Genomic DNA, 23,343 nt, shown 5'->3' on the forward strand with positions numbered 1-23,343 from the left:
GCACAATGTGTAATCTGAGATGGGTCCAGCTGAGAGTGTTACAGTTTTGGAGTTTAAAAAAGAGGAGTGGAATCTTTGTATTTTTTCTTTATTTTGAGCAATGCTTGGCAACTTGGACTGTTTGAAGGAGCAGTTATGTAAAATATCTCCTGCTAATTGAGTATTTGGGGAGAAAGCACCACCTTATTGTCTTCAGTTTGTGTTAAAATATTTCTATCCACAATTTAGAGCTTTTCCATGGAGAATTTAATTTAGCCTTAGAACATCCTGAACCTTGAGAAACAAAACTTAGAAAATTAACCTCTTTTTTGAGTTGAGACATTTCGGTCTTACAAGGGTCCATACATAAGTTCCAAAGGCTTATAATTACTTTGTCTTCCTTATGGCTTGAATATTTTGGAAAGTTCTTGGGATATTTCTTGGAGGGTTAGTATACCAAAAAGCAAGAAAAGTGACCTATGGGCTTACCTTACCTATGTGTGTATGTTCCATGTTTGCTATAAAGCAGTGACCCTAGTGGTGTATGGGACCGATGGACACTTTCCAAGGTAAATGAAGCAGTTTACTAATGTCAGATTTGAGTGTTGGTCTCAAAGTACCATGTGGAAGTTTAATAGCAATTTCATTTACCTTTAGTTAAGAGCTTTTCAGTTCTGTGTATTACTTACGGCAATGGAATAAACGAAGGTTAACTTGATGCTGAATTAACACTGAAACAGTTAAATTATTTGCATGTCAAGTATTACAGTTTTTTAGGGATGATTCTGCAACACAACTATATTGATGCTGGGACCACATTGATGATGTTGGTGTTTTTTCCCATGTGTGGGCAAGCCTGTACCTGAAGATGTATGACTTCTATATTCCCAGCAAGGGATGTATTATACAACTCAGTGACTTTTTGTTTGGGAGGGTGGGTTCATTGGCTTGATTGAGAATTTTTTTCAATCCTGTGCATTACATCCTGGATGTCTGTCCTTGTGCTGGGAGGTGAATGGAAGTTACCCCTTGCCCTTGGAGAGAAGACATCTTAATGGGAGGCAGAGAGAAACAGATCGTTGTAATATGGGATAAGTGCTGAAATAGACATGAAAAAGCTTGAATGTGGAGAATGTCAAACATACACATACACGTAGGTACAGAGTAGGAGAATGAATGAACCCTCATGAACACCATCACTCAAACAGTTCTCATCTTAGGGGCATGCTTCTTGCAGCCCTACGCTCTGCTCTACTTACTCCCCTCCACCCTTTTGTTTGGAAGCAAATCCAAGACAATATATCATAGGGTGGGCATTTGTAGATATTTGAAGAGTCAGAGAGTACACAGGGAAAATAAACTATACCTGGGGAGTTGGGAAGGAAGGAGCTACGGAGAAGTAGCATTCAAGAATGGAGGGAGTTAAGTTCCAGTTTCAGGTGAAAGGGATGGGACCCAAGGATTACTGAATATCCCTATGCGTTGTATTAGGTTCATTTAGTACACTAGTTCATTTTTTTCTTCACAATAGTCCTATGAGGGAGGCACTATCTCTGTTTTACAAATGAGGAAATTAGGTTTCAGGCAGATTTAAATAAATTTGCCCGAAGTTATAAAACTAATTAGTTTTCCGCGTTGCAAACCAGCCTTGACTTAAAGGCTATTTAGTTTGCCGTCTTTTGCACCAGGTGCATAGATACAAAGAAGTGAAAGTACAAGATGTGTCTGTGAAAGTGGGAGATGTTGAGTGCAGCTACAGGATGTGCGTGTGTGCGTGCCTGTGTGTGGACACGTGCGTGTGTGTGTTCATGTGTCTGTGTGTTTGTCCGTGTTTGGATATGAAACTAGAGAAGCTGCTCTGGGCCAGGTTGTGAAGGGACTTTAATGCCATACTAAAGAGATAGAATATTGTCCTGAGGTTGGTGGAGTTCCAGGCTGAGAGGTCTTTTTTTTTTTTTTTTAAGATTTTATTTATTTATTTGACAGAGAGAGATCACAAGTAGGCAGAGAGGCAGGCAGAGAGAGGAAGGGAAGCAGGCTCCCCGCTGAGCAGAGTCTGATGTGGGGCTTGATCCCAGGACCCCGGGATCATGACCTGAGCTAAAGGCAGAGGCTTTAACCCACTGAGCCACCCAGGTGCCCCCAGGCTGAGAGTCTTAAAGCATGAGAGCAGTATTGTCAACTTCTCAAAAGGAAGAATATGCATGATATATGGAGACGCACTGGAACTGGAAGATGAGCTCAGGTGAGTATGGGTCAGAAAGATTATTTATTCAACCAGTATTTATGAAGCATAGACAATATGGCAGAGAACGACCTGATGAACAACAAGCACATCTCCCTATTTCATGGAGATTAGTAGAGAATTAGTCACATGCAAATGGCCTGTTGTAATGTGATTTATAATAAGAAATATATATTTGGTCTTCAACCCAGTTCCTAAAGCACAGAGCCCCTAAAATCCTTGGAATTTCCTGTGATCAGAGCAGTAACTGTGTCTTTTGTTACGTTAATAAGGTGACTTGGGGTAAGCCCTCAGCTAACTTGAGATGCAGGCTGGTTGCCAAGGGAACCAACCTTGTGATTCAGAGATTTGGAACTTCAGATACCCTCCCTTCACAAACCTCCAGGCAGGGAGGGTGCTGGAGGTTGAATCAGTCACCAATATAGTCAGTGATTTAATCAATCATGCTTATGTAATGAAGCACCCATAAAACCCCCAAAGGACAGCTTTCAGAGAGCTTCTGGGTTGGTGAGCTCCAGGTATCTGGGGAGAGTGGAGTGGTGCTCCAAAAGGCTATAGAAACTCTGCACGCTCCCCCCATACCTTGACCTATTAATTTCTTTCATTTGGCTGTATCTGGGTTATATCCTTCTTATAATAAACTTAATCCACTGAATAAAATGTTTCTTTGAGTTCTGTGAGCTGTTGTAGCAAATTAACCAAACCTGAGGTGGGGTCATGGGAACTTCTGATTTATAGCCGATTGGTAACAAGCTGGGGTTGTGAAAGGGTGTGTGTGTGGGGGGACCCAGGGGGCAGAGGACCAAGCCCTTAATCATTCAAGAAAACCTCCTATATCTTGGGAAGAGCAGTGACTCTGCAGTATTTGAACCACGACCTTCTCCCCACCTGTCCTCCACCAGTTCCATATGAGGAAAGCTCCGTTCCTGATGGACCCAGCCAAGAGTCTGATGCTGTCTCTACATAATCCTGTCAGAGCAGAGTTGAATGGCAGGACACCCAGATGTTGTCTGGAGAATTACTTGGTGCTGTGTGGGATACCTCCCCCTTCACATTCTGGGATTGGTTTCAGGACCATAATACCTATGATCCTATGAAAAGGTGATAAACTTTCTAGTTCTCAGAAAAATGCAAAGTAAAGCTGCAGGGAGACACCACCACAGTCCCATCAGAACGGTGAAAACGGAAAAGCCCAAGAATACCAGGTGTTGGCAAGGACGGAAAGCAAACTGAATTCCCAAACACCGTTGGTGGCAGCGTGGCCATATCTACTAACTCTAAACATATACATATCTGGTAAGCCAGCAATTGCCACTCTTAGATAAAAACCTAACGAGAAATGTATTTCAGGTCAATGTGTTCTGCTCTGCATGTCTTGACAAGACATGAGCAAGAATATTATAGCTGCACGATTCAGAACAGAACCAAAGTGGAAACCATCCAAATGTCCAGTGGCAGAAGGATAGATAATCTGTGATATATCCATACAAATATTTGAATAACAACTAAAATGACTGAATGTTACTTCACTCAACAACTTGAAAGTATGTCAGAAACAACATTGAACAAAGAAGCCAGACATGTGGGTACATGGTCTTTGACTATATAAAGTTCAGAAAAAGGCAAGACTAATCTATGATATTAGAAGTTAGGAAAACAGCATATGGGTAGCGGTTGAAAGGAGCTACGGGGGGGGGGGTGCTTCTAGAAGGCTTGTAATGTCTTATTTCTTGATTCTGGCCGCTTGTTAGATAGTTGTGTTCCATTTGTGAAAACTTATGTCCCTATACACCATACACTTAGGATTTGTATGCTTTTCTGTATCTATATTATGCTTTTCCATATGAATATTGTATTTCTTCTAGAAACAAATTCTGATAATTAGTATTGATGTTTACTAGTTCACTTGAGGAAAACTCACTATTATCTGAAAGTCACACTCGGGTTCTTCGTCTCTCTCTGTATTAGTGCCTGCTTGTTTTGTTGTGAGAACATCGCCAACTAATGAAATAAAGTTAGAAAAAAGTTAAATCTGTTCCTGTATGGTTAAGCATGTGAATTCTATTTAGAAAATTTGTTATGATAGCCAGGTGAGGTACTAGGAAGGGTTAAGGCCATGACAGAGGGGAAGATAGGCTTGGTTTGGGACATGGGTCAGTGGTTGACTGGATACGGTTACCATTGACAGTAAGTTTCTGATTTAAGATATGGAACAGTTGACATCAGCAAGATTAATTAGCAGGTGCCAGGATACATGGGGAGGGGCTTAGTTATGTTATTTTCTAAGATGGGGTTGGGTATCTGCATTAGGGTTTTGGAAAAGCGCCTGAAGCTCTGAGATGTTACTTTTGGAAAGAGGGATTTGGTGATCATTTGGATGGTAATTGAGGTAGTGCATTTATTGAATGGATGCTGTTGTCAGCACTGCTAATTAGCTCTCATGAGGTAATTACCGTTATCTCTCCTTACACTTATGGGGAGACTGAGGCACAAGAGTTAAGTAGTTTGCCTTAGGTTATGCAAACAGTTAATTAGTGCCCAGGCCAGGATTCACAACCAAGTCTTTTACTCCAAGGGCTGTTCTCTTTGCTATAACATCCTACTGCTTCTCCAGTCAAGAATGAATCTGGGGAGGACTGAGACTTTTGGAACAGCGGTCTGAGAAACTCAGCAGACCCTCTTCAATGAAACAACCTTTTAAGTGGTAATAAGAAAATATGAAAAATAATTAAAGTCATTGGAAATTGACCTGAGGACGTAGAGCAAATGGAGAAGCATTCAAGAACACCTCCTAAATCTCAGTCTGCAGTATTTGAACCACGACCTGCTCCCCACTTGTCCTCCACCAGTTCCATATGAGGAAAGCTCTGTTCCTGATGGATGCAACCAAGAAGACAGAACTTGCTGTCCCCCAACCCCAGCTGTAGTCTAGGGCTAGGAGTTAGACCACCTGCTATGAGAAATACTGTAAGTATCAGAAGGAAGGGAGGGAGGGAAGGTGAGACAGAGAGAGAGGGAGAGAGGGAGAGGAGGGAGGGAGGGAGGGAGAGGGAAGGTGAGAGAGAGAGAGAGAGACAGACAGACAGACACTAATCTGTACATTCAAGAAGCCCAGCCCTGTCCTCCTGCCTCCTACGGCTGCCAGGCTATTTCTGTGAAGCAGGCTGGGGACGCCTGCAACCACAGTGATGCCTGCAGTTGGGGTGGGGACTTGGGTGTACGGCCTGTTAAATAACACAAAGCTCAGTGTTCTTCCTGAGATTTAGCAACTTTCCTTGAATATATGCTCCCTGGATTGCTGCGAGCCTTTGGTTAATTTCCAGAGTTCTGTCCATTTGTGTATTCGGTTTTCTCATTGCTTTGGTGGAGGAGAGAATTTTTGGAGGCCGCTTTTTGCTGACATCCTAGTTGAATTTTTGTAGGATTTTTTCTTAAGATTAATTAGTGGCTCTTTATAGTTTGGAAATCTAAAAGCCCATCCATAAGGATCAACTAAAAAAAGAAACCACGGTGTATCTTTATAGCAGAGTATTGTGTAGTTGTTAAAAGAAAGATGTAATTTAAACTGTGCTTATAGAGAAGATTTTTCTTCAAGGAATAATGCTAAATGAAAACAAGTTGCAAAATAGTATGTGGTATTCTATTTGTGTAAAGTATTGAATAAACAAGAGGAAAAACACAGGTGTGTGCTATATATATATGTGTGTGTGTGTGTAGAACATTTCTAAAGGAATACAAAAAAAGAATATAATGTTTTCCTATGGGCCATAGGAAGTGGAGGCTGCTTTTTAGATCTTCACCCCATTTACTATTATTTGAACTTTTGAGTATTACTTTGAAATAACTTTAAAAAGTCATTGAATATTTGTTAGTTTTAAACTACCAATAGGATATGTGTTAGTTTAGGTCTGCAAATTAAAGATCGAAAGATCTGAAAGACATTTGTGTTCATAGTCTAGCCCCCCTTTTGCTTCTCTGAAGTGAGCACTTGTGATGTAGTTTCAATGCTTAGGAAATCCTGTTGCCTGAAAACTTTAAAAATAATTAATTCACTTTTAGTTTTGATCAGCTGGGGTAATCCACAAGTAGCGGTAATGACTAACTTGTTCCCTTTTCACTTCAGTGATCTTCTAGACTTTGTACATTAGTATCCACCCCCCCGAACAAGTCACTGTCTTTTGTAAGAACAGTAATAGCCATCCTCTGTCACATTTATTTTTATCTTTGAAAGAGGAGGAATAATCAGTCCTGAAACATCATGAGTAGGTATAATTTAATTATCTGAATTGAAAATCTTCCTATCAACTGGAGGAAAAAAAAACCCAACCAGTATGTACACATAGGTTCTCCAGGGAGTTTTTGGTTAGCTACACTGTGAAATCCTTCAGATTTCATAATATATCTTGTCTCATTTTCCTGTTATGAAATGAGGTTTACAGCCTGGCTTTTCTTGTCTCTTTTCAGATCACAGAACTGTGTGGTGCAAAGCGAGTTGGTTATTTTGGTCCAACACAGTTTTACATTGCCTTAAAACTGATTGCTGCAGCACAGTCTGGCCTCCCTGTGCGGATAGAGAGTATTAAATGTGGTAAGTGTCTCCCATTTATACATTTTATTGTCCATGACCAGTGTCTTTTTTATGAGAACTGTTTTTAGTGGGCTTAAGGCCTGTTCTGTAAGCATTTGTGGAATTTCTCCTTGCTTCTTCCAACTGTTGTAAAATTAAGAAAACTTAGCAGGTATCTTACTTTTTCTTTTTTTTTTTTCTTTCTGAAATGGGAAAAAAATTCAGAGAGTGACCTGAGATTCATGCCTTTTTAAATTTTTTTTTTAATTTTAGAATTTTTTATAGTGTTTTTTGTTTGTTTGTTTTTTTACATTCATGCCTTTTAATGGACTTGAAGTTAAAATAGATTTTGTTCTTTAGCAGGAGATCAGGACAGGAATTCTAGAGCCTGTGGCAAAATAATAACATTTAGTTTTATTTTCCTCTTGAGGAATATATAATGCCATTTGGAGTTCTGTTAGGGACAAGGAGACAAATACATGGGACAGTTTGAGTGGAACCTCTTTCTACTTCCTCTCCTGTCCCTGCGAGTCATATCATACATGATTGTCCTTCAGTCCCCCAATGCCTGAAGCACTCTTTTAATGATCAGTAAGTACTATGGAGCTACCAAAATTTTGGCATAATGAACTTAGCTTCTCAAAGTTTCGATTTAATGTTTTCTTATCTTGCCATCCCTGTCCCCAACCGAGTGACTGTTTGAACACTTTGCACAACTTAAAGAAAAAGCAAAGCCCCAAACTTAGCATCATTTATACTGCCTCAGTATTGGGCTTACAAATCTTTATGAAGAAGGTAGATTATTCCTGGGACGTGCTCAAGTCCTCTGTCCATTTACTCGGATCTAAGTTACTCTCATAAATTCACACAGCCATGCAGGAGCTTCTTCCTTTTCCTCATTTTGAGATTAAAACCACTCAGCTGTCCATGCCTGTCCTGTAAAGTCCTTGGTAAACCTCAGAGTGGGTTCAGGAAACTTGTAGGACAACTCTTGAATAGCTGAGAAGAGTCTGATAGCTTGACTATGGGAAATAAAGTCCTTTTGCGCTAACCATCAGGAAGCCACAATCATCCTGCTAATCTTTATTAAAGGCTTAATGTCTGCCAGAAACCATCTCATTTAGTCCTCCTGACAGCCTACTACATTAGGTGTTTGTGTTAGTTTGCATTGCCTAGGATGAAGTGTGAAACAAATTCCACTGAAATCTCAGTGCCTTAACAAAATGCAGGTTTGCTTCCTGCTTTGCAGTGGGTCACAGTGACCCTCTAGGGCAGCTGCTCTCCATGTGGTGGCTTCATGATCCCAGCTCCTTTCTCTTGAGGCACTCCCCCCTCCCCCAGCAAGCACCTGTTCCTATAATTGCTGCAACAGAGAAATTGTTTCTCACCCTAGCAGTTAAATACTTGGTCCTGGATGTGACTCTTATTACTCCTGCTTACCGGCCAGAACTTGTCACATGGATCCACTGAACTACATGGCTCACTGGGGGTGGTGTAATTCTCTCCTGCGCCTGCAAGGAGAAAACTGGCTGGGGATAAACACTGGAAGTCTCTCCTGTGGTGCTGTTGTTATCCTTTTCTTACAGATGTGGAAATTGAAGTTTAGGGGGCTTTGAGTAATTTGCCTAAAGACATAATGTTAGTAGAGTTTGGAGCCAGAAGCTCAGCCTTCGCTTCCCTCCGTCTTCATGCATAGTAGCCTCTTCTTGATTATTCTCTTTAGTAAGGTGTTGATTATAATCTGAAATCACGGAGTATTTTCTGAATGGAAAAAAAAATCTGATCCAAAAGGCATGCCTTGGTATTACATACTTTGGTTCCTTAAAATAATTTTTAATGGAGCATTATTTCAGTGGCAGGTTTGGTATTTACCACTATAAGGCAGAGTGATCACTGCTATAAGTCACTTGCTGTGATTAGTTTAAAGTCACATCACATTGTACTTGGACTTGGGGTAGACAGAAAATTTCCGGTTTCCATTCCACTGTAAATGATCATTAAGCTTTGTTGTTGTATCTTCCAGTTTTATCTTCTGAAAAAGTTAAAGCTGCTTTGTTGTATACAAGAATACATTTTTAAAACTTTTGTTGCTTGTTTTAAGTTAGAATGGTCTTTTACCCAATTTGTGCCCACATCTACAGCTTAATTTCCTGGGAGTGGAGGGGGGATAAGGAGGAGTTGTCTAAATTATTACATGGGTAAAGGATTAACAGTTTTTCACAAGTATAAGGCTTTCTCAGTTGTATTTTATAAATCCTGATGTTGCCTTTTATCTTTGACAGTTTAAGTATATCCACAGTTAATTTTGAATTATCTTCCTTCATTTACAGATTTGTTAAATAAAAATTATTTGCAGTCAGCACATGTTAACTAAGAATGAGAGCAAGATTGGGCCACACTTTGAGCTGCCACTTAGAATTTTCCAGTTTATTGCTTGAAATCCATTAGTTCAGTGTTTGATGACACAGACCTTGAAGGCCAAAGAGAATGCTCTGTGAGAACTTAATCTGAAAGGTAGTAGCCTCATCATGCTCATGGAGTTGAATCCATTCTTACTTCGAATTACCCGCGTCTCTGTATATGTTTGTGTTAACCTCTAACCCCTAGCCTTGCCCATTTTGGCCAACCACCACCATCTATAGTTGTTCAATCCAAGAACCTAGAAGTCATCCTTGATTCTGCCCTTTCTCTCACTCCAAAGGGTAATCCTCAACAGTCCTGGCCCTGTGGCTCTAGTCTCATTGCCTGCTCCCTCCATCTGTCTGTACCCACTAGACCAGGCCACCTTCAGCCACTCACTCGGATAACACAGTGGTTTTGTCATTGATTTCTTGGCCTGCTCTCTTCTCTCTTCCAGTTTCTTTTCCCATGTGGCAGTAGGAATGATCTTTTCATCCACCTCCTCGAAATCCTCTCCTGGTTGGCTTGTTGTACATCAGACTAGAATCAAAGTCATTACACTCATCTTTAAGGCCCTAAGTAATCTAGTCTCTTCTTCTCCATCCTTATCTTAAACTTGCCTCCTCCTCTTGTGTTCACAGTCTGTAGCCGGACCTCACTGGCCTAGCCATTTCTGGTGCAGGAAAGACCATGTTATCTCAAGGTCTTGGGTTCCCTACAGTCTGTTTCCCCCCACCTTTTTCCAGTGGCTGGCTCTTCCTGCTCATCCTTCAGGATTTGTGGACTGCCCCACCATTCTGTGTAAAGTAGGTTTTGTCAAATTAATTCATTAATGAAGGAACCAGCATAGAGTAAAGCTGGTTCAAGAAAGTGTAGGAGAGGGGCACCTGGGTGGCTCAGTGGGTTAAAGCCTCTGCCTTCGGCTCAGGTCATGGTCCCGGGGTCCTGGGATCGAGCCCCACATCGGGCTCTCTGCTCAGCGGGGAGTCTGCTTCCTCCTCTCTCTCTCTCTCTGCCTGCCTCTCTGCCTACCTGTGATCTCTGTCAAATAAATAAACAAAGTCTTTAAAAAAAAAAGAATTAGCTTTAAAAAAAAAGAAAGTGTAGGAGAGTCAGAAATATTTATAGTCATGGAAGGAAAGAATGCTGGAGTAAGATTGCTAAATTACATATAAAATCGATGAATACCCTGTAGAGCAGTAAAACTGTAACTTGGTTATTATACTCTCTCTCTCTCTTTTTTTTATTATTATACTCTCTTCTAAGATGAAATTCACTTGCATTGCTATTAGACAAGATTAGTTAGCTACCACTTTTCTACCAGTGAAGTTGTAGAATGTGTAATGAAGAGTAAATAGTAAGTCAAAGCAAAAGTTCAGATCCCTAGGGAGTTAGGTAATCCTTGGATGGGTTAATCCTGTTAGATAATGCTTCTGGGTGGCAGTCCCCTCCCTACTTTACTCTCTGCTCCCATGGGCTCCTTTATAGCACTTTTATCAGTTTGTAAATACTCCTTTACAAGTTTGACTAATTTCTGTCTTCCTCAGTAGTCTGCAAGCTTACCTGAAGGGAAGAGAGGAGATCTGTGCTATGGAGCACTGTGGACACTTGGGGCGTGTTTGTTGAGTGAGTGAAGAGATGAGTGCTTCTTCGTGGGGCCTGAGTCTTAATTATCTGTCACTTTTTAAGCTCAAACAGTTGGATTTCAGATTCATCCAGAACTCCTAACGGGTTTCTAAAGAAGTCTTTCTAAGGCTGTGGTTCTCAGCCTTGTTTGCACTTGAGAATCTGCTGGAGAGCTTTAAATGCAAAATAAAAAAATATAGGTGCTAGGGGCCACCTCCAGAAATTCTCATTTAATTAGTCTGGGCTGCAGTCTGAACATAAGGATTTTTAAGAGCGTCCCAGGTGATTCTTATGTGGAGCCAGGGTTGAGACCACATTCTAATGAAAGCTGAGTGGAGCATTTTCAAGAGCTTTGTTTAAACTATGAGTATATATTCAGTTATAGCAGGGCCTGAGCTGGGGTGAGGCCAGAGGTGCCCAGAGTACATAACTTTAAGGGGGAACTCATTCTTAGGACTGTACAAGTGCTGATTCTGCATTTACATAATCAGGTCCCTGAGAGTAACCATCTCTTTAAATGTTGGCACTAAGTCTCTCTCTAGCCTCACCCTATTTGGCTTGTTAAATGGATGGTATAAACCTTACAATGATATAGGAGGACAGAAGGAAGGGGTGAAATTGAGGGCCAGTGGAGAATTCTGATGAGGAAAGTGCATGGTGGATATTTGCCTCAGGAGCTGTTGTCCCTTCCTTTGTGAAGACTGGTCCTAACAGGGTGAGAGGACTGAGGGAGATAGGTAGGGCTGAGGTGGGCTCCTTTGGCAGTCTGATACTTCTTGGAATAATGTTTTAAGTGTGTACAAAGACATAGGAGTCGAAGGAAAACCAATTGTTTTGAAATTAAAACTAAAGCTTTTAAAAAAGTGTTATATGGCAATATACATACTTCATTAATGCATGAAATAAGAGACCTAACAGTGACGTAAATAACTAGCATACTTTCAAAGCAGTGAGGGGCATAAACAATACTTCAAGATGTCTACAACAAGTGTAGTGTGATATATAAATATCTGATCTCGGTGGGTGACAGAGTTACAGGTGCTGCTGATGATACTACAGCGTTTCGTTGCCTACATTCATAATAGAAGGAAATGCTAACTTGCAGCTAGGGTAGGGAGAATAAAGACATAATGTTTTTTCTTCACCGAGATGACTGACCCCATGATTTCTTTCCACAGTCCCTCTGGGAGTCTCTGAATCCTAATAATGCAATAATGTGGTTCACATAGCCTCTGGGGCTGGGCTCACCAAACTGGTTATTGATCTAGCGGCAGGCTGGCACAGTCTGTAGTGAAAGGAGAAAGAATTAGGACAAAAGAGTAAGTTATTTACAAAATGAAATACATTCAATTCTAAGGTGTTTTTTTAAATTAAATGCCCTTTTATGAAATTGATGAGTAAATGTAATTTATTTGCCATTACCCCTCCAAAAAATTACAAAAGGGAGCCCCCCACAGGCAGGAATGTTGTGGTCATGGTTCTGTCACCAAATTGCTGCACGACTAAGACAAGGCCCACCCTCCCCTTCCTGGGCTTAGTTTTTCACCCGTAACATGCGGCTATTCCAAGCAGGTTTTCTCTAGGCTGTTTTCCAGCCCTGAAATGCCAGTTTCTTGCTGAGTGTTCAAACCTGCAATAGAAAGAATATTTTAATTTTCTGGATGACAGTATAGCCTTGTGGCTGCGTGTGGGCCCCAGTAATAGGTTGCCTGATTTTGAATTGTTTGCACCATCACTTCTTGTGTGCCCTCAGACAAGTTTCCTAACCTTTTTGAGCTTTAAATGGCTCACCTGGAGAAGGGATATACCAATAGTACCTGTCTTACAGGGTTGTTGTGAGCATAAAATCAGGTAATGTCAAAAATCTGGAAAAACGTCTAAACTGTGCCATCTAATGTAGTACTTACTAGCCACATATGGTTATTGTTGATTGAGGAATCGAATTTTTAATGTAAATTATTTAAAATTTGAATAAAAATATACTCAAGCAGTGTAAAATATTTTTCCATTAAATGCACCTTTATTGTTTTAGTAAGACTATGTTTTACTTTAACCATTAGATTGTGTAAGACTGGGATCAGCAAACTTTTCCTGTAAGGGGCTAGGTGGTGGATATTTTAGGCTTTGTGAACTATATGGCCTTTGCTGCAACTACTTAACTCTGCCCTTGAACCATGAAAGCGGATATGAATGATATATAAACAAAGGAGAGTGGCCATGTTCCAAAAAAATCTTTATTTATGGACACTGAAATTTGAATTTCATACAGTTTTCATATCACAACTATTTTTCTTTTGATGTTTTTCAGACATTGAAAAATGTAATACCCATTCTTAACTCACAGAGTATACAGAAATAGGCAGTGGGCTGGACTTCCTTCACAGGTTTATGCCCAAAATAAATTAATTCATGTCCATCAGAAACCACTTATAACAATGTTTGTAACAAATATATTCATAACGGCCTCGAACTGGAAACAGCCCAGATGTTTCTCATAGGAGAATGGATTTAAAAAAAAATCTCAATATATTCATTAAAATGGATTATTCCATAGCAATGAAAAGGAATAAACTGTGTCTACATACAGTACACTGGTTGATTCTCACAGACAAAATATTGTGAAGGAAGCTAGTTTCAAGTATAAATACCGAATGATTCCATCATGTGAAGTTCTATAATGGGAAAGGTAGTCTGGATTTAGAGATCAGAATGGGGTTTGCTGAGTGGGACAAGGAGAGGGGATTGACTAGAAATGGATGTGAAGGAAAATTCTATAGGATGGAAATGTCATATCTTAATTTGGGTGTATGTGCTTATATATACATACATTTGTCAAAATTCTTCAGATGGTATACTTAAGATTTATGTAAATTATCCCTCCATACAAAATACTTCTTACATAATTTAAAAAGAAATCATTTAGTTGTTAACATTTAATGTTATAATATCTCTTAGTAAAATCCAGATTTCTGGCCACAGTGGTCCACATTCCCTCATGTCAACCAGCAACTGAAACTGTGCTGTGCTAGTAGGGTAGCCAGTAGCCATACTAATGTGGCTGTTGAGTACCAGAAATGTGGGACGTCTGAATCAAGGTGTGTAGTGCAGGTAAAATACACCTGGGAGTTGAAAAACAAGTCTGAAAAAAAAAAAGTGAACTATTTCATTAATAATTTTTATCTCAATTGTATCTTATAATGGTAATATTGAGTTGAAAGAATTATTAAAATTAATTTCACCTGTTTCCTTTTTTATTTGAAAGAGTTTTGAAAAATTGTGACAAAATGTACATAACATAAAATTTACCATAAAATTTATCTAAACCGTGTTTGTTTAAAGTAATCTCCACACCAAATGTGCGGCTCGAACTCACGACCCTGAGATCAAGAGTTGCATGTTCCACCCATGGGGCCAGCCAGGTGCCCCACCTTAACCATTTTTAAATTGTACCCTTTAGTACATTCGTATTGTGCAACCATGTCCACCGTCCATCTCCAGAACTCTTTTCATCTTAAATATGTGAAACTCTAAAGCCACTAAACAGCTCTGCATTTCCCCTTACCCTAGTCACAGGCAACCACCATTCTACTTTCTGTCCCTATACATTTGACTATTGATCCTTCGTATAAGTGAAATCATACAGTATTTGTCTTTTTGTGACTCTGCTTTCAGTCTCTATACGTTTGACTATTGACCCTTCGTATAAGTGAAATCATAACAGTATCTGTCTTTTTGTGACTCTCTTCTTCACTTAAAAAATATTGTAGTTACTATACAATTTACAATTATGTATGCGGCTCACTTTCAATTTCTGGTGGACAGTATTGAATGACAGTGAACAGCAGCTGCCATTTTAGATGGAACTGGGCTCTCTCTGCTCAGCCCCACCTCTCCCCATTGTCTTTTATTGTTTGTTATTCCATTTCTGTTTCATGTTTACATTTTTTCTAATTGAGGAAATGGAAGTATTTCTTATATTCATGTTGCCATCAAACCATGGAAATGCCATGGAAAATGAAAGGATTTTTCCCTTACTTTTTAGAGGGTCAGTTGTTTAGAAGCATAGTTTTCTTTGTGGAAGGGAAAAATAGTCATTTATAATTTAATATACAAAGTGTTTCTATGTTCAAAGACTACAACCTAAGATAACATTATGAAACAAATTACCGCCTTGGATGGCTGTACTCATTGTCTCTGTGGCCCCCATAAACCTTTAGTTTGAACTCTGTTTATTTCCTTGTGCTAACTTAATTCAGTTTGGTAGAAAAGATTCTAACCAGCAGTTTAAGCTCCAGGGTAGATAGCCCCTTCATGAACATTTTCACTGATAGGATTATTATTATTTATGGTTACAATTCTGTTATGTGGGAGTTGTTTAAGACCACATAAGCAGAGAAAGTACAAGAGGAATTCAGCTTATATTTGGCGTTTCGCTGTTTGGTGGCCATCTGGAGGAGAGAGGTTTTTTGCCAGGTGACTAGTTCTGGAGAAATGCCATAGCCAGGGAAGGAGGAGACTGTGTGAAGCGACAGTGTCCTAACAGATACCTGGGAGTCCTAGTATATTAATAGTTGATATTCATCTTCTCATGTTTGTATTCTGTTGTTCCCAAAATTACGTGTTGAACACCAAGTAAAACACTGGTCAGGGAGTTTACAAATGTGAATATTTACTTCTCTTCTCCCTCAAGTAGTGTTTGGAAGTGGTCATCCTCTCAGATTATTTTATGTGATCTTGTTCCACCTTTTTAGATACCTTTTGCAGACTGAACAGAAACGAATACCTTTCTGAGAAAATAACCATAGGATGAGCTTATATTTGATTTACACAGTATCTGGGTTTTCTTTTCTTCTGCCCTCTTTCTTTTGAAGTCCATTCCTGCCTTGAGTAAGTGGAGAGCTGCCCAAGTTGGGGAACATTACAGTGTTCAAAATGGTGGCCATTTTCTCTTTAGAGGAGAGTCCTGGTTTAATTTTCCAGGTTGCTTATTCTATTTGTGTCTCTTGGGCCTTTGGCTGATTGATCATGCAGGGAATCATCATATTGCCTACTTCTTTGAATCAAATGTGAACATAGCAACTAGAAATAAACATGATGTGGATATCAGAGAACCAGGGGCCTTCTTTGCCTGGGGAGCTGGGATACTTGGTGGTTGTTGCTAAGATGTTTTCTGGCTTTAGCATAGCATCAATCAGTGGAAGTGCAGCTGTGTTTGGAATAGAGCGCTGATGGAAGTGCAGAGGCACGGTGATGAGTATTCTCCTGAACAATGGATACAGATGCAAATCATTAACATAATCCATAACATTATCCCCATTTTTGGAGTTCTTTGTGTTGTGTGATTGTGTGTGATTTGCTGTGCCGAGAACTAGAAGTGTGCCAAAGCATCATTTCTGTTTGAGAATAGTTTTATCAGATATTTGAAAGATAAGTAAATATTCCAGACTGTTGCATTTCTGCTCTTTGTAGCATTGTGAGTGTGGCTAATGGTTTTGACAGTAGAATCTGGCTGAATGTTGGATTGATTGCTCTAACTTGATACCATTTTCCTTATTCCATTCTGAAAAGACAATTGGAGATCAAGTGTGAAAATTCCTTAAGGAATGATGTAGGCTGAAAAACTGTTTTACCCAGTAAGTTTGCCCTAGGAATGAGGGGCCTTTCTGTAGGGCAGCAGTTCTGGGGACTGACAGCTCTACCATAGATGGCAAGCTGTGGGATCTTGGGGGTGTCGCTTAGCTCCTTTGAGTCTGTTTCCACATCTGTAAAAGAAGGCTGATGGTAGTCTTACCTTACTGAGTTGTTGTGAGGGTTAAATGATGTAACATTTACAGACCTCGATATAGTGTCTGGCATAGAATATGTGTTGTATAGATTTTGCCTCCTTCATTTGCCCCTTACAGTGTTTATACAGTAGCACATCCTTCTTGCTGGTGCTGGACTAAAGGCTGAGGTGGGAGATCAGTCCAAAACCTGGGTATCCTCTGCAGTGACTTGACAGCATTTAAAAATGTGAAGCCAGCATGCCTTGGTAGAACTGAAGCATTTTTCTCTCGTGACATTATTATAGGAGTTTTCATTGTGTCCAAATAAAAATTGAATCTATACTTAGTGCTCTGGAATTTTTCCTCAACAGTGATTCATCTTTTGGCCATTGAGTCCTGCTTTTCACAGTTTTAAAATAAAGTCTCACTTGAGCTTCTTTGTTCTGGTCCTAAAGAACTGCCACTGCCTCGCTTTATGATGTCGAAGACCGACGCTGAGATACGATTTGGGAACCCGGCTGAGCTTCATGGGCCCAAGGCTCAGATTCCGTATTCAGTCACAGAAAAAAACACCTTCAAGAGAATGGACGATGAGGATAAGCAGGTAAACAGCCTAATCGGGCATGTCCATTTTATTCTGATCATAAAATCTCATGTAGCAGTGCCTCATATCCGCTGTCAAGCTTCTAGCAAACCTCGCCATCTGGGATATAATTATAGACTTGGAAGTGAGCCAGTAAAGTTTCCTTGTAGCAAGAAAAAGCAGCTGACATATAGCTACCCCTGGGTCCTTAAGAGCCTACTTGAATGTGTCCAAAGTAGGCTACTTATTTAACACACTTACTTGATTTCTCTAATCAGCATTTCCAGATGGGTTCTTTGAAATGTAACTTACAGGATTTTTTTTTAAAGTGAATGCTACACCCAACGTTGGGCTTTAACTCAGGACTCCATGATCAAGAGTTGCAAGCTCAACTGATTGAGCCAGCCAGGAATCCCCAGTTTTTTTTTTTTAAATTTTTTTAAGGTTTTATTTACTTGACAGAGAGAGATCACAAGTAGGTAGAGAGGCAGGCAGAGAGAGAGGGAGAAGCAGGCTCCCCGCTGAGCAGAGAGCCCGACGTGGGGCTCGATCCCAGGACCCCGAGACCATGACCGGAGCCGAAGGCAGAGGCTTAATCACTGAGCCACCCAGGCGCCCACCTAGGAGTTTTTAATAGATTCTCTCCTTACAAAAAGTTTGGAGAAAAGATTTCTGTGGTTAAATATGTTTGGAGAATGCTGCTTCATATTCTTTTCTTGGGGGAAAGACTATATCCTCAGTCTTGGGGAGTAATAGTGCACATTAGCACATTCAAGGCCCTGAGAAGTCCTGCTGTAAGGAAACCTAGAGATTTGTGTTTACTAGACTTCTCTCACCAGGAAATCTTTTCTTGCAGAGCATGTTTGGAATTCCATCTTGGGAAATGTTGCCATTACACATTTAGCAGGTTAGGGACAAGGATAGGGAGGATGGCCTTTTAAAATTAGAGCACTAATTGCAATAGTCAGGTGGTGATTGATAGAGACAGAAGTATAAAATCTCAGAGGAGTGAGCCTATTAAGAAAGAGGTAAATAGTCTTACGCATTAGTAAACCCTGATGGCATGAAGGTACAGCTCATACTTCTAATAAAGGTACTGAATCATGCAGAAAAGTCAAATTATATTCAATATAGTATCTTCTATAAGACAAAGATATTCATATTTTAGGAGGACGAATCAAAATGTTTTTTAAATGCAATGAATATTAAAGGATTAAGTAAAAAAACTAATTTACATTGCTCACCATGATAATGCTGTATATATAAGGTTGCTACAGAATTTTTATATTTATAGTCAAGTGACGGGTATATATAGCATGTCCTGTTAAATAACTCCATGTGCTGTTGCTTTTGTAATTCTGATACATTTTAAACAGGTTCTTCAGGGATGGAGATATATCTATCTATCTATATATATATATATCCCCATCTCTTCAGTCAGTGCTCTGGCGCATTTTCCGAGTAGTGTTTGGAGAGGAATGAGGGTTCACTATCCTAGGATGGTTGATACCCCAGGGACTTTCTAGGCCCAACCTCTGGTTGCATGATTGAGGACACATCCTTTCACTTCAGGTTGGGTTTATGATAGGCCCACCCAATCTGTTGATGTGAACTCACACTTTCTTTTTCTTGAAAAAGAGTGTATGATCAGTATCTCAGATTGCATTTTTTTTTTTTTTAGACTAAGAGCACCCATATGGTCTGCATGTCGATTGGAGGTACTGTTTCCTTGTTACTTGGGTGCTCCGAAGTTACCAGTTTATTGGTAGCATTAAAAAAAGAGGCAGAGGGGTGCCTGGGTGGCTCAGTGGGTTAAGCCTCTGCTTTCGGCTCAGGTCATGGTCTCAGGGTCCTGGGATCCGGCCCCGGGTAGGGCTCTCTGCTCAGTGGGGAGCCTGCTTCCCCCCTCTCTCTCTGCCTGCCTCTCTGCCTACTTGTGTTCTTTCTCTCTGTGTCAAATAAATAAATACTTAAAAAAAAAAAAAGGCGGAAACCCAGTAGCAGAGTAACATGGTTTACCTTGCCAGAGTTCTACATAGAATTCACCTTTCAACTGAGGTTTGAACTGTAGCTTGTTAAACCTCCATCTTAGTGTTTAGAAGTGGTTTACCCATAATGAACTGTTTAGTAATCCCCCAGTGTGAAAAAGCTGGCATTTTACTTTGGCATAGTAAGCTCCAGGAACATTTTGCATTAAGCATTTTAAATGTGTATTTTTAATATCCACATTTGCTAGAAAACTTGGTAAGTGTAAATCCAGGAAATAGGAGCCTTTATCAACGAATTGAAAGTTGAATTTATCCACAAAGAGATCCGATCTGGGGAGTATGAATGCTCTTTCATGTGATCATTGTCTTCCATTTTCCAAAGGAAAATTTTAGCAGAATAACTAAAAGCATTTCAGGCTTGTTTTAGTAATTTAGACAACTAAGAACTGGTGAGACTTTGTTCTCTGGGAGATGTGAATCCTCAGACACTGCATTTTAACCGAACTGTGTTTTTGAGAAAACATTCCCTCCATTTGTTAAATCAACCGTCTCGCCAGCAATAGAGTTGCATTATACTTCGTAACTGCAGCTCAGAGCGCCAGGCTTCTCGAGTGATTGCCCCTGAACTCTGCTCTGGTTCTTTTGAAGCAGGAAACACAGTCTCCCACGATGTCACCCCTCGCCTCCCCTCCTTCTTCCCCGCCTCATTACCAGAGGGTGCCCTTGAGCCATGGCTACAGCAAACTGCGGAGCAGCACGGAGCAGATGCATCCAGGTAAGAGGCGATCTTGTCCAGCTGTCCCAGGCAGTGTCTTAGAGACTCCTTAATCTATCAGCCAGCAACGCCACCAGCTGCTGAATCTCCTGACTTAATTACCTCTGTCCTTGGAAACATGGCTCAATTTAATTTTATACTCTCAAGCAAGGTTTTTTTAAAAATATGAAATGAAATCTATCTTAGTAATAATGCCTTGTCTCCTATCCTACAAACTAGTTTATCTTTAGACTTGTAAATGATTTAGATGATTTAATCCTTCATATACAGATTTCATTACACAGGAACATAGCATGTGAAGGATGGTATTGCCTTGGAATTGTTGTTCCTTTCGGCAAACATTCCAAACATATTTGTATAACAACTGCTTTTATGAAACTACTTAAAAATATAACTCTGCAAAAGCAAAAGAGTTGATTCGATCTTTAAAGACCAATCACACAGAAATGAAACTATTTAGCTCCTGTGTTTGGGAATAAGAATAAGGGAAATAAATGCTAGGGGAAGCGTTTTGCTGAGAAATTGTGTAAAATGCCTAGTTGTGGGGTTGCCTGCTTTCTCACATTGGTGCTGTGCTGGCCACGTTTGTGGTAAAATACGTTAGTCGGTTCCGAGGATGACTTGCAGAGTTGGCCGCCTCGCCTGCAGTGCCTAAAGCTCTGTAAATTCACTGCAGCATCTTGTCCTCCTGGGGCTCAGGCTCATAGTTTAAGCTAGGACTAATTAAAGGTATTCTAGAATTGGTTATCCGTAACCCTCCTTTTGTATTTTGTGGGGTGTGTTTGAAAATGACCTAGTTTCTGCAGGGTTTTGCTGCATTGAAAATAGTGGGGAGTTCTAGAGGGACGCAGATAAAAATGTGTGCTAGGCTAGAGGTTGGAATCTTGTAGAGAGGAGCAGGTGTGGCATAATGGAAAAATCTTTTGATTGGAATCAGAAGGCGTGGGTTTGACGTGACTAACATGACCTTGGGCAAGCCATTGAACTGCTCTGAACCACGATTTCCTTTCCTCTTTTAAAATGGGGTAACAGTATTCTATAGGGGTGTTGTGAGGATTAGTGAGAACACAAGTATAAAGTCTGATTGGAAATTCAGTCCTGTGAAATGCAAGATGATGTTATTATGGGTTAGTAACAAAAAAAAGTCTCTCCTGAAACTTGGATGTCCCATTAGGGTCTGAAATGAAATGAGAATTCTTCATTTTCCTCTTAGAATCTCTCTCTCCTGCCTGACTTCCCTAGTTTTAGAAAAGGAGTTCTTTTTGATTCCTAATGTTATTTGGGCTTGGACATTGGAGTTTTATCCCCAGCCCTGGTGCCTGTTTTTTGGTTTTTTATTCACAGGCGAGTCATTTTTTGTTCTCCTGACTCAGCCTGTTACTGAGTTCTACCTTATCTTTTTTTCCTTTAGCAATTTGTCTGCATTCACACTCTCTACTCCTTGCCCCATTCTTTCCTTATTCCATTCACGTTGGGCTTCCATTCTACGGTTGGCAGGGAGGCAACCCGTTTCTCTCTGTCTTTCTTATCTCTTAGAGCACTGTAGAGTTATTCTTTTTTTTTAAATTAAATTTAATTTTTTAATTTAATTTTTTTTAAAATTAAATTTAATTTTTTAAATTTAATTTTTAAATTTGAGACAGACAGAATGCACACAGGAGCAAGTGCATGAGTGTGGGGGAGGGGCAGACTCCCCGCTGAGCAGGGACCCTGAGTCTGGGCTCAGTGCCTGGACCCTGGGATCATGACCTGAGCCAAAGGCAGTCGCTTAACCAACTGAGCCATCCAGGCATCCCCTAGAGTTTTTTGTAATTTATGCCTTTTCAGAGGGCAGTCTCACTGCTGGAATATTTTTCTAGGAATACATTTTTCTGGCGCCATTTCCCTGTCCAAGATTCTGCCATGGTTCCTGGCTAGTGGGGAATATATGTGAGTATGGTTTTTTTTTTTTTAAGATTTTATTTATTTATTTGTCAGAAGAGAGAGAGCGAGAGAGCGAGCACAGGCAGGCAGAGGGAGAAGCAGGCTCCCCACTGAGCAAGGAGCCCAATGTGGGACTCGATCCCAGGACACTGGGATCATAACCTGAGCCGAAGGCAGCTGCTTAACCGACTGAGCCACCTAGGTGTCCCTGTGAGTATGTTTTAAATCAGACTGTCTCCAGACCAATCTGATTTACAACCCCTTTTCAACTTCTCTCCTGGCTCCTGCTAGTCTAACCTGCTGGATGTAGCTGTAGCTAATGTTCAGTGGCTGAGACTTGTGTGCCAGGCATCGTGCACAGATCTTCATGTGCGTTATTTGCTTCTTAGCACAACCGTCAGAGGCAGACACTGCTACCAATGTTTAAAAAATGTTAAATCACAGTAATACATCCATATAGTTAAGTAATATTTAAATACCTGTAGTGGAAACAACTGTTCTCCTTCCAATTCAACCTATTTCTGATCTCCAGAGGCAACTACTTTCAAATCTTATCTGTTTCTTCTGGTATCTAAGGTCTTATCTCCATATCAAGATACCTGTTCTGTTTTTTCTTATGCATCTTATTCTGACGTATCAATTCTAGGAACACACTCTCTTAAGAGCATGGGCTGTGATGTCAGTCTCCTGGGCCTAAAGGTAGACTTGATGAGCCTGCGTTTCTGGCCTGTGTGACTATGGGTATGGCACTTTTCTGAGCTTCAGTTTCTCTTATCTGTAAAATGGAATAACATCTGTTTCAGAGGTTTGCTCTGTGGATCAAAGAAGGAATGTTATATAAACCTCTGTTCATAGCACAGTTCCTGGCATATTATAGGTGCTCTTGTGTTGCCTAGTATTTTGTGTTTTTAGAATCTGGTACCTCTTTTATTTATTTATTTATTTATTTATTTATTTAATTATTTTAAAAAAGATTTCATTTATTTATTTGACAGAGAGAGAGAGAGAGAGAGAGATCACAAGTAGGCAGAGAGGCAGGCAGAGAGAGAAAGGGAAGCAGGCTTCCTGTGAAGCAGAGAGCCTTATGCGGGTCTCGATCCCAGGACCCTGAGATCATGACCTGAGCAGAAGGCAGAGGCTTAACCCACTGAGCCACCCAGGTGCCCCTGGTACCTGTTTATTTTTGAAGTTCTTCAGTATTCTTGAAAGTCACCTTCTGGATATCATTCATTAGGTTGACTGCAGACGTAGAGTCTTTACTGTGCAGTTACTAGTGGTTCCTGTTCTAATTGGACACTGAATCTCAGAGTGATGACATCTTTATGCTTCATATTATACTCCTCCCTTTGGAGAAAGATGATACTTATAGTTCCTTATTAAATCTCTCATAAGGGGATCTAAGAATTCTTTCCTTTGTGTTGAATTGAACGTTCCAGGTTTTATTTAGAGGAAGGAGAGTAGAGACAATAAGTAGTGCCTTTTTGCTTTCTGA

At 40.2% G+C, this 23,343-nt stretch overlaps 1 protein-coding gene across 4 annotated transcripts in view; it reads left to right on the forward strand.

The window, feature by feature from the left end:
• Positions 1-23,343, forward strand: part of REPS2 (RALBP1 associated Eps domain containing 2) — a gene marked incomplete at its 5' end in the record, with an annotated part of 221,628 nt that overhangs the window by 54,917 nt on the left and 143,368 nt on the right. For 2 of the 4 annotated variants that reach the window (XM_080794989.1, XM_080794991.1), the window contains 3 exons: positions 6,689-6,812; positions 17,038-17,186; positions 19,802-19,928. In XM_080794989.1, coding sequence (XP_080651115.1) covers positions 6,689-6,812; positions 17,038-17,186; positions 19,802-19,928 — 400 coding nt within the window. The remainder of the gene's footprint in view (positions 1-6,688; positions 6,813-17,037; positions 17,187-19,801; positions 19,929-23,343) is intronic. The other 2 variants (XM_080794990.1, XM_080794992.1) reach the window with 1 other exon arrangement.

The sequence above is a fragment of the Martes martes genome (assembly GCF_963455335.1).
Source record: "Martes martes genome assembly, chromosome: X".
Lineage (NCBI taxonomy): Eukaryota > Metazoa > Chordata > Mammalia > Carnivora > Mustelidae > Martes > Martes martes.